Source organism: Coregonus lavaretus, assembly GCF_964263955.1.
Source record: "Coregonus lavaretus genome assembly, chromosome: 25".
NCBI lineage: Eukaryota > Metazoa > Chordata > Actinopteri > Salmoniformes > Salmonidae > Coregonus > Coregonus lavaretus.
In genome coordinates this window covers 35,049,271-35,061,471 of record NC_140012.1, presented here as the reverse complement: position 1 = coordinate 35,061,471, position 12,201 = coordinate 35,049,271, and the positions used below count along the sequence as shown (strand labels likewise).

The 12,201-nt window shown below is 45.0% G+C and overlaps 1 protein-coding gene across 1 annotated transcript in view; it reads right to left on the bottom strand.

Annotated features, from left to right (window-relative positions):
- Positions 1–770, bottom strand: part of wdr27 (WD repeat domain 27) — a gene marked incomplete at its 5' end in the record, with an annotated part of 155,598 nt that extends 154,828 nt beyond the window's left edge. Inside the window, one exon of the mRNA XM_084141529.1 lies at positions 597–770. Coding sequence (XP_083997655.1) covers positions 597–770 — 174 coding nt within the window. The remainder of the gene's footprint in view (positions 1–596) is intronic.
- Between the last annotated feature and the right edge of the window lie 11,431 nt (positions 771–12,201).

Below are 12,201 nucleotides of genomic sequence, written 5' to 3'. Positions count from 1 at the left end.
ATAATTTATAGCCAGTAGTTCTGAAAGTAGTGCTCACGAGCCAAAAGTGGTCCCCGAAAATTGCGTTCTACGTCACATATGTGCAGATATGTGCACCACGTCATTGCTCTATCTACCCCTTTCTTGTGTGTACATCGTGCTAGCTGTCACTCAAATGGCGAGGGACTGAAGCTCATTGGCTAGAACTCGAATTGCCAGGGGAATGGACCACATGGGGGAAAATGGCGCCGAACAGCTTCCAGTAAACAGTCGCTTTAAAACTAGGGATTCCGTGGCTAATTGAGGTAAGACAGTAATTCTGCTCATAGATTATGCATGTATGAACTACACATTGACACATCCAGCCCAAAGCGGGAGGTTTAATAAATACTTAGTACATGTAGTCGCCAAAGAAGCATGTATTTAACGGTGGGAAGCTACTGAGGAGGGTATTTTTGCTAGTATCAAATCCTAGATGCCATCTTCTCCTGATTTGACCTTGAGTAAGTGTGTGTGTGTGTGTGTGTGTGTGTGTGTTCCAGAGGGGTTGGGAGATAAAACAGAACATCCATTTGGCTAACATCCGTTTCCAACTTATAGGACTGTCTGTAACTGACCTTCAGCTCTGGGTCCAGGAGACTGTGTATCAACAGGTCCTTGCCTTGTAGTGGCGAGGCACAGTGAGAGGGACAGCAGGCAAGCTGCAGGTGAGATAGCAGTCTATCACAGGCCAAGGATAGCTTCTCCATCATCATTCTGTTGGTCCCACTGCCTTCCCCACAACCATCCATGGTGATGGCTTTCTAGCTATGTACTGCAGTCACTCTGGAAACAGCAAAATAAAGAAAACATCATCCATTGAAATAAATGCATAGCTAGTTCAGCTAATAACCTACTAAAATCATATTGATAACCCAAATAGGAACAGCTAATATCTTATTTTTCGGTATACTTGTTGCAGTAGCTGCACTGTGTACTGTCACTCACAGCCTCTAGGAGATAATAGCTAAGAACTGTCTGTGGTAAGGATTACCCAGCTAGCTAACATAACTAGCTAGCTGGGTAACTTAACCCTTCACACAGACCACATGTCCTGCAAACTAACGTTAGCTAATACTTTAGGCAACAGTCGTATTCTAACCGTAGAACATATTCTGCAACATAGATAGTCACCCACCTTAAAATAAATTCAGGTTAATTGTATCTCTAGCAAGCTAGCTAAATATAGCTAATTGCTCACTACACCCTGCTACACCAACTACCAGCCTGCAATACGGGTCAAAAAGTATCCTGGAGAGTTGCCTGGTTACCAGGGACAACAACAGCAGAGGCTCAAGTTTCCCCTTTCATCGGTGTTATAGTTCTTGCATCTACCGCAAGGTGGTACTGTTGTCACGTGCATGATTTTCAGAGAGCTTGAATCATGTTGTATGCTGGCTAACTGGCAACAACAACAGCCGAAACGTTTCATTATTTCAATGGGCGAGGAGAAATAACGTATAATATTGGTCACCGTCTGAACGTAAAAGTCCTTGCTCGCGAAGCACGACGACAAGTATGTGCGATTGACCGGTGTTTTGGAGTTGGGCCAGTTGGGCGTTGGGCCAGTAACTGAATGGTTGCTAATTCAAATCCTGGAGCTGACTAGGTGACATTTCTGTTGAAGTGCCCTTGACCAAGGCACTTAAACCCTATTGCTCAGTCGTCACCAGTGGCGGCTCCTGAAAAAATTCTCAGGGGGGGCAATTTTTCTGATGATTTAGGTGACCTACACACATTTTAAAAAAGATATGTCCAGCAACAACATGAAGACAGGGGCAGCATATAAGTCAATACCAGAAGCATTTATTGACTTATCTCAAAAGTGTTGGCTTACCAGGGTTGGTGGAGCCCTCAGTTTCATCTTTGCCTCGCAAAGCTAACTCAAACACTCCGCAAAACTTCACACACTGGATTAGCCGGCTGAGGATGTGGCGGTTCTTGCTAATGTCGTAGTAAATATATTTGTTATAGTGAATATGGAATATGATATGTTGAGTAAAATGTTGTGCTAAGATCTATTTAGGTCAGGAGCTGGTTATAAGTTCTGTTCCTATCCAATAACAATGGACAAAAGGGTCCTATCTTGTCAGCCTTGTCAGTTTCAGTTCTCCAGTAAACTTGTGATTATCAACACTAACCTCATCGTTGTGGCGGCGGACAGCTAGCCTGTATCCCTCATCCAGTTGAGTGGGAATGTTCACTCTCCCCAAAGCAGACAATCTCAAACAGCTATCCATGTGGGTCTTTGACAGCTCATGTTTCTTAATCTTTCCTGAAAGATGGTGCATGTCCGTTACACACCAGTCGCTGTCCAAGCGGTGCTGTCTGCCGTGCCGCCTTCAGGGTGAAAGAGTAAGCAGGGGGTAGCAGAAGACTGCATTAGCTACATCGCAGCCTGCTAGCCAGGTTTTTCGTTCGTACCAATTTTTGGAAAATCCTCGGGTGTAGGACTTCCCCCCTTTAGTAGAAACCTGTTGAATTATAAAATTTGGTCTGGGAGGTCCTAATTGTTTCGTTGCCAATTTATCTTCATTTGTTCGCCGACAAAAAGGAACTTCTTTCAAAGACACAATCGAGTTGCACTGAAGCCTAGCCATTTTGATAGTAGTAGTGAATTGATTGATGCTGCTACCCGCTCTTTTCTTAGTTACGTTCATGGTTATGTTACGTATGACGAAAGCGCGTAAGTGCAAGCCCTCAGAAACCCATAGAGATTGTATTGAAAGCTCTGATATTTGAAAAAAATAGATTTTACATGGGAGTCTATGACAGACTTCTGGGCGATTTTCAACCTGACTGAAATCGCCCCAAAAGGGGGGGGGGGCCATTTGAAGCACGACTTTAGCCTGATTGGACATTTAGTGGCACTGTGGCAGATCAGACGTCTAGATTACAACACTGATAACTACTGTTGCCGTGATATAATTGATTAGAAAAAAAATCCCTTCCTTTTCCCGTTTGGCAGTGCGTCGCCCATATCGCCCTATTGAACACACCGCCCCTGGTCGTCACTAATTAAGTCTGTAACCCTGCTCATTTCTACAATTGATGGTCTTAAAATCTGATTTTAAACCAAACCCTAACCTTAACCCTATCCTTACCACACTGTTAACACTATGCCTAACCCTAACCTTAAATAAAGACAAAAAAGCGCATTTTTGTTTTCATGATTATTCACAATATAGACATATTTTGACTTTGTGGCTGTGTTATCTAGTGGAAGCCCCATTGCTCCAGGTTCGCAGTTGATAATGGCTGATAATTGGCAATAAACCAACAATCCCTGTTTTTTTTTATTCTTATTTTATTATACCATGCATTGCCTGAGCAAGGCCCGTAAAATTGCCTATGACTTTAGCCATCCCAGCCATAGACCGTTCTCTCCACTACCGTCTGGCATCAGGTCTCGGACCAACAGGCTCCGATACAGCTTATCGCCAAGCAATAAGACTGCTGAACAGCTAATCAATGGCTGCCCAGTGCCCACCCTTGGACTATCTGCACTGACCATCTGCACTGACTCTATGCACACTCACAGGTCTCTATCCATACATTCACACACACTTACACTCTCGCACACACACACACACACACACACTCACTCACTCACACACACATTTACGCCCACACACACAATCACCATATACGCTGCTGGGACAGGTTGGGGATATTCAGTTGTCAATGATGCAGTGGATGATATTAGCTTTTTATAAGTCCAATTGACAACCTAAAAATATACGTTTGTTGTACCCATAGTTGTACCTAGTGCTCAAAATACTGTACACTTTTGTTGTAGCTACCTAGTGTTCATGTCATCATTCAATCAGACCAAGACCTGTCCTTAATATAGCAACACGCCAATGTGATAGGAATATCCCTAGGCAGCGCTCAGAAAAAAATCTTACATGAATTTAATGTGATCCTGTTTGTATGTCCAGTTTTTCTAAATATTCAATCAAAACGATACTGTGTTGTCTCAATCCTGATCCCCCATTAAATTGTTCCCAGCAGAAAGAAAACATTTTGCCCAAATGTCATGATCATGGGATCATCTGAAATGATCTTCATTGTAGCATATGATGTGGTATGTTAGAGATTTGGTTCAGTTTTCTCTTAAAAATTGCATCCCAAAACATGGAGGGGCCAAATCTGAAGAGGGAGCTTAATTTATCAGGATTTAAAAAATGTACAAAACTAGGCCAAGAAAGAGGATAAGCATTTTACTGATATGATACGGTTATGTACAAAGTCCAGAGAGGACATATGAATTAAGAAAAAAATACTCCCTTGTTATGTTGAGATCACAACTTATTTATCATGATCACTACATAACAAAAATGGTTTTGTCGAGATCACAAGATAATTTTCTCGTCATCACCACATAACAACAATTGTTTTGTTGAGATCACGATCATCAAAAGTAAAATGCGTCATCCATTCATTTGTACAGATGCACGATAACCACCTCATCAGGGAGCCCTGTGATAGCAATGTGCTCGTGGGACATTTAAACCCTGAAAGATCCCTGACAAGCAGTTCTGTCTCCCAGGCTGCGAGCCGCCCCCAAAACCACAGCCAATTGCATGCAAGGGACAACCCAGCTAACTTGGCTCATCTTGTGAGCTAGCTAGAGTGTATTCGGAAAGTATTCTGTCCCCCTGACTTTTTCCACATTTTGTTCCGTTACAGCCTTATTCTAAAATTGATTAAATCGTTTTTTCCCCTCATCAATCTACACACAATACCCCATAATGACAAAGCAAAAACTATTTTTTTGAAAGTTTTGCAAATGTATTAAAAATAAAAAACTGAAATATCACATTTACATAAGTATTCAGACCCTTTACGCAATACTTTGTTGAAGCACCTTTGGCAGCGATTACAACCTCAAGTCTTCTTGGGTATGACGCTATAAGCTTGGCACACTTGTATTTGGGAGTTTCTCGCATTCTTCTCTGCAGATCCTCTCAAGCTCTGTCAGGTTGGATGGGGAGCGTTGCTGCACAGCTATTTTCTGGTCTCTCCAGAGATGTTCGATCGGGTTCAAGTCCGGGCTCTGGCTGGGACACTCAAGGACATTCAGAGACTTTTCACGAAGCCACTCCTGCGTTGTCTTGGATGTGTGCTTAGGGTCGTAGTCTTGTTGGAAGGTGAACCTTTGCCCCAGTCTGAGGTCCTGAGCGCTCTGGAGCAGGTTTTCATCAAGGATCTCTCTGTACTTTGCTCTGTTCATCTTTCCCTCGATCCTGACTAATCTCCCAGTCCCTGCCACTGAAAAACATCCCCACAGATTGATGCCGCCACCACCATGCTTCACCGTAGAGATGGTGCCAGGTTTCCTCCAGACATGACGCTTGGCATTCAGGCCAAAGAGTTCAATCTTGGTTTCATCAGACCAGAGAATCTTCTTTCTCATGGTCTGAGAGTCTTTAGGTGCCTTTTGGCAAACTCCAAGTGGGCTGTCATGTGCCTTTTACTGAGGAGTGGCTTCTGTCTGGCCACTCTACCATAAAGGCCTGATTGGTGGAGTGCTGCAGAGATGGTTGTCCTTCTGGAAGATTCTCCTATCTCCACAGAGGAACTCTAGAGCTCTGTCAGAGTGACCATCGGGTTCTTGGTCACCTCCCTGACCAAGGCCCTTCTCCCCCGATTGCTCAGTTTGGCCGGGCAGACAACTCTAGGAAGAGTCTTGGTGGTTCCAAACTTCTTCCATTTAAGAATGATAGAGGCCACTGGGTTTTTGGGGACCTTCAATGCTGCAGAAATGTTTTGGTACCCTTCCCAAGATCTACGGACTCTACGCACAATTCCTTCGACCTCATGCCTTGGTTTTTGCTCTGACATGCACTGTCAACTGTGGGACCTTAGATAGACAGGTGTGTGCATTTCCATATCATGTCCAATCAATTGAATTTACCACAGGTGGACTCCAATCAAGTTGTAGAAACCTCTCAAGGATGATCAGTGGAAACAGGATGCACCTGAGCTAAATTTCGAGTCTCATAGCAAACGGTCTAAATACTTATGTAAATAAGGTATCTGTTTTTTATTTTTAATACATTTGCTAACATTTCTAAAAACCTGTTTTCGCTTTATCATTATGTTGTATTGTGTGTAGATTGCTGAGGATTTGTATTTATTTAATCCATTTTAGAATAAGGCTGTAACGTAACAAAATATGAAAATATTTATGGGGTCTGAATACTTTCCGAAGGCACTGTAGGTAGTCTTGTTAGCTAGCTTGTTATCTATGCTGGTTGTTAGCTTTTGTAACTGATATGTGTATAATTATAAGGGAAACCATGTTTTGTGGATAATATTTAAATCAGTGGAGGCTGCTGAGGGGAGGGCGGCTCATAATAATGGCTGGAATGGAGTGTAATGGCTGGAATAGAATGGTATCAAACACATGAAAACCAAGTGTTCGATACCATTCCATTCACTCCATTCCCCCCATTATTATGAGCCGTCCTCCGCTCATCCTGACTTATCAGCCTCTGAGGCTGCTATTGAATCTGATCAGCCTGCCAGGAAAAGAGCGCACCCACTCTTGATCATATACATAATGGACTGACTGCTAATCTGCCTGCAAGGAGCCTTACCTGTGAAACAGCCTAAAAGGCTAGCAAATCTGATTAAGCTCTGAGGCTGAAATGTAATCTGATCAGCCTGTCAGGAATGGAGCTCACTCACTCTGTAAATTTTAATATTATCCATAAAACATGAAGTGTCCCTTACAATTATATACAGTTCCAGTCAAAAGTTTGGACACACCTATTCATTCAAGGGTTTTTCTTTATTTGTACTATTTTCTACCTTGTAGAATAATAGTGAAGACATCAAAACTATGAAATAACACATATGGAATCATGTAGTAACCAAAAGAGTGTTAAAATATTTAAAATATATTTTAGATTTTAGATTCTTCAAAGTAGCCACCCTTTGCCTTGATGACAGCTTTGCACACTTTCAGTAGCCTAGGCTAAATAAGCTGTTTTGCCGGCCATGCCTTCTATTTGACAAGAGCACATGTTTGCTCAACAGCCCTTGTGCCGCCACCTGGTTTTGCTGATCTTGCAAACCTGGGCATGTCCCTTGACCAACGAACAGGTGAATAAAAACAGAGACATTCTGAAGAAACTGGTCATCGCAGTAATGTACCTGGGACAGCAGGAGCAAGCCTTCAGGGGGCATGACAAGGTACTTTTTTGGAACTTGTCAATGCATTTGCAGAGTTCGATACTGCCATGGCTGAACACCTTGGGACAAGAACCATATTTAGAGGTATGTCAAACACCATACAGAATGACATCATTCAGAGCATCGCAGACGTGATACAAAGTGAAAATGACAGTGAGATCAGTTCAGCACCTATCATAGCAGTCCAGGTGGATGACACCACAGACATATCCTGCAAATGCCAATTTACAATCATAGGACACCATGTCAATGATAAGGGTGTTGTATGCGAGAGATTCCCATTTTTTTTACGTGAGCGCAGAGAGAAACACAGAGGTGATTACCGCTGTTGTAATGGAAATATCGGCAAATATAACCCAGCAGCCAAACGCATCTGCCAGACTTACAATGGGGCAAGCTGCATGAGTGGGCAGCAAGGTGGGGTTCAGGCGCTCGTGAAAACCCATTGTCAATATGCCCTGTTCATTAATTGTTATGCCCACAAACTAAACTTTGTTTTAGCACAGGGGACAAGCAATATTCAAAAGATTTTATTTTTTGACAGTTTTCATAACTTTTTTACCCAGTCATGCAAAAAGACAGCCATGCTTACTGAGGTTGACAATACCATTCAGGTACCGGGAGGCTGTGCCACTCCTGGGAACTTCAAAAGTAGAGCAGTGCATGCTGTGCATGAAGGCCAGAGATCATTGGACATTGTTTTTGATCGGATCATTACTGAGCCCGGCTGGGATAAAGATTCAATCGCCCAGAGCAGTGCTCTGAAACAGAAACTGAAGGAGTTCATGTTGAGAGGTTTGCTGACATGAAGAGCCTCGACTTCTTCCATGTTCTTGATCATGGGTCATTTCCCGAGTACTCAAAGCAAGAGGGGTTTCCTGACAGAGTACTCACACAGCTGTTCCAGACGTACCCTTTCTTTGACATCCAGTGGTTGAAAAATTAGCTGCAGATAGTCTATGCTGATGCCTCCTTCCACAAACCACCAGGTGAGCTGCTGCAATCACTCGTGAAATATGACCTGTCCACCACTTTACCCCAGTTATGCAAGCTCCTGAAACTGATGCTCACCATCCCTGTTACAAGTACATCAGCTGAAAGGTCATTTTCCTGCCTGAAAAGGATTCAAACCTACCTACGCAATAGCTGTGGACAAAAGAGACACGCATTTGGCTAAAATGTCAATGGAAACGTGTGTGCTACATACACTTTAGTCCAGCGGAGTACTGTATGACAAAGTCATTGAGCATTTTGCCAGCATGAAAGAGAGGAGGATGGCATTCCTCTACAAGTAGGGTGAGTGAACATGTTGTTGGTGTTGATATTAGACTAGGCATATATCTGATGTTGTTGTTTAAATGGTTTGTGTTTTCATCTTTGCCGTATGTCACACCCTGATCTGTTTCACCTGTCTTTGTGATTGTCTCCACCCCCCTCCAGGTGTCGCCCATCTTCCCCATTATCCCCAGTGTATTTATACCTGTGTTCTCTGTTTGTCTGTTGCCAGTTCGTTTAGTTTCATCAAGCTTACCAGCGGCTTTCCTCTTGCTCCTGGCTTTCTCAAGTTCCTGTTTTCTAATTTTCCTGGTTTTGACCATTCTGCCTGCCCTGACCCTGAGCCTGCCTGCCGTTCTGTACCTTGTCACACCACCCTGGATTATTGACCTCTGCCTGCCCTGACCATGAGACTGCCTGCCGTTCTGTACCTTTTGGACTGATCTGGATTACTGACCTCTGCCTGCCCTTGACCTGTCGTTTGCCTGCCCCCTGTTTTTGTAATAAACTTTTGTTACTTCAATGCTGTCTGCATCTGGGTCTTCTCCTGAAACGTGATACCGTAAGATGATCTGTGGTGGAAATTATCACTAAGGACCCCAAAGTCAAGGTTAAATGAATTTGTTTATTCACGCCAGTGGAGAGATTACAGACAAACAGCACTTAATATGGAGTTTAGTCAGAAGCTCTGACAAGGTATTTCCCCCTCAGCATATTTATACTATCGCTACGGGTTACACAAAGATAGCCAAGTGCATCCCTCTGACCATGTGGTAAGCTGCCACCCCTCTGGTCCCTGATGACGTTTTGCAGTGTCTGCAATAAAATTGGCCAGATGAGTCACATTAAAGGCTACATCTGGGACAAAAGTGCAACAATCATCTCCAATTATTGCACACGTGCCACCCTGGCCTGCCAGAAGGTAGTCAAGCGCTTCCCTTTTTTCCAGGGCAAGTATTCTCAATTGCTTAACCTCCTCATTGGTGATTTAGCAATGCATCTCTGGTGGCATTTCCCATTTTCTCAATTTTCATTGCTAAATCATGACTTTGATCAAGGGCACAAGTTACCCCATATTGAGGCACGAGCACACCCAGAAACCACGAGGCAGATGTCTGAACGTGAGTGATACCAGCAAGGGAGAGCTTTGTTCTCCTTTTACGAGGAGCAAACAGGCTTCTCTCATTTGCATCAGTTTCTTCTATCACCCTCATTGCTGGAACCACAAAACTGACAGTACATGTACCTCCCCAGTTAGGGGGCAGGTTATAATAGGCATTCTTATCACACAGCCAGTATGTTCCATTTGGTGCCCCTGTTAAAATAAGGGGATCCCTTGACACAGCATTAACTTTCACAACAACAGACACATTAGAAGGGGCTCCGGTGGCCAGACTATGGACAGTCAGGCTGCAATTGTTGACTCCCTCTTGGTCCAGTGTACAATTGCAGGTTGTCTCTCCCACATGTTTACTACCTTTACCTTTAATACACCAGGGTGCCACCAGAAAACCCACAATAGGGATAGGGGGGTTACTACTATTATCAGGATGTGCATAAGCATCACAGAGTTTGGGGGCTTTATATATCTGGTAACAGGTGGTCTAAGGCAGGGAGGTCTGAGCTACAGAGGTCCAGGCTGGGTGGATCTGAGGCAGGGAGGTCTGGGTTACAGAGGTCCAGGCTGGGTGGGTCTGAGGCAAGGAGGTCTGGGTTACAGACCCCAGGCTGGGTGGGTCTGAACTACAGAGGTCCAGGCTGGGTGGATCTGAGGCAGGGAGGACTGGGTTACAGAGGTCCAGGCTGGGTTGGTCTGAGGCAGGGAGGTCTGGGTTACAGAGGTTCAGGCTGGGTGGGTCTGACTGAGGCAGGGAGGTCTGGGTTACAGAGGTTCAGGCTGGGTGGGTCTGAGGCAGGGAGGTCTGGGTTACAGAGGTCCAGGCTGGGTGGGACTGAGGCAAGGATATAGATTTACAAGAGAGACATAAAGGTGATGGAGTTATGAAGTTGTGTTGCCCTTTTCAAGGTTATTCCAAACTGCCTCCAGCTCCCATCAGTATTCTGTTAGCAGCTCCCAGATCTTTGTTTCAAGGAGAAATACTCAGCTGTTAAATGTTACAATAAGACACCACATGTAGGGTAAAGACAGACCAAATCACTGTGAGAGATTCCCAAATGGCACCTTATTCCCTATAAAGTGCACTACTTTAGATCAGAGACCTATGGGTGTGGTCAGGGCTATAGTCGATGTGGTCAGGGATAAGGTCGATGTGGTCAGGGATATAGTCAACTGGTGGGGGGTGGGTCTGTCTGTCTCTCTGTCTGCCTGCTCTCTGACTGGAGGGGGGGGGGGTATGTCTCTCTATCTCTCTATCTGTCTGCCTGCTCTCTGATTGGTTAAGACAACTCTAACATCATCAGGGAGTTAGTTCATATCAATAACCCACAACTGAAGACTGGACTGCAATTTGTTGATGTCTCAGGACTTTCAATAGGCTACATTTTGAGGAACTTTAGCCAAGCTTCCAACCTTTCTAGACAGCAAATAGTAGCTCACCTGATAGATGGCTGAGACAGACAGGGGTTTACTGTGCTGTGTGGTTCCAGGGCTATAGGCTGGCAGATGGCTGAGATAGACAGGGGTTTACTGTGCTGTGTGGTTCCAGGGCTATAGGCTGGCAGAAGGCTGGAACACCTGAGAGACCAGACGCTGCAGAGAGACCTGCAGTAGATAAACAACAACACATTGACCCTCTAACAGTAACTAGCACACAACCCTTCCCATCAGCTGTGAAGGGAGTATAGGAGAAGGATGTAGACATGTCGTCTGGTCTCTTTGGGGGATAGGTGTTAAAGGGCAGGACTGACATCACACTTAGGGTGTAATTCACTCCCAGGGAAACCCCCATATATGGTAGTTCCTTGTTTCGCCCTTGAGGAGCAAGCCCACAGACCCAACATGACTTCTCACCAACTGTTGCTTTAGCCACCAACTCAGCTCTACTCAGAAATAGGTGGCGAATCGCATCTCTGCATGTCTGGCAGACATATCAGTATGGATGACGGATCACCACCTCAAGCTGAACCTTGGCAAGACGGAGCTGCTCTTCCTCCCGGGGAAGGACTGCCTGTTCCATGATCTCGCCATCACGGTTGACAACTCCGTTGTGTCCTACTCCCAGAGTGCGAAGAGCCTTGGCGTGACCCTGGACAACACCCTGTCGTTCTCCGCTAACATCAAGGCGGTGACCCGATCCTGTAGGTTCATGCTCTACAACATTCGGAGAGTACGACCCTGCCTTACACAGGAAGCGGCACAGGTCCTAATCCAGACACTTGTCATCTCCCGTCTGGATTACTGCAACTCGCTGTTGGCTGGGCTCCCTGCCTGTGCCATTAAACCCCTACAACTCATCCAGAATGCCGCAGCCCGTCTGGTGTTCAACCTTCCCAAGTTCTCTCACGTCACCCCGCTCCTCCGCACACTCCACTGGCTTCCAGTTGAAGCTCGCATCTGCTACAAGACCATGGTGCTTGCCTACGGAGCTGTGAGGGGAACGGCACCTCCGTACCTTCAGGCTCTGATCAGTCCCTACACCCAAACGAGGGCATTGCATTCATCCACCTCTGGCCTGCTGGCTCCCCTACCTCTGCGGAAGCATAGTTCCCGCTCAGCCCAGTCAAAACTGTTCGCTGCTCTGGCAC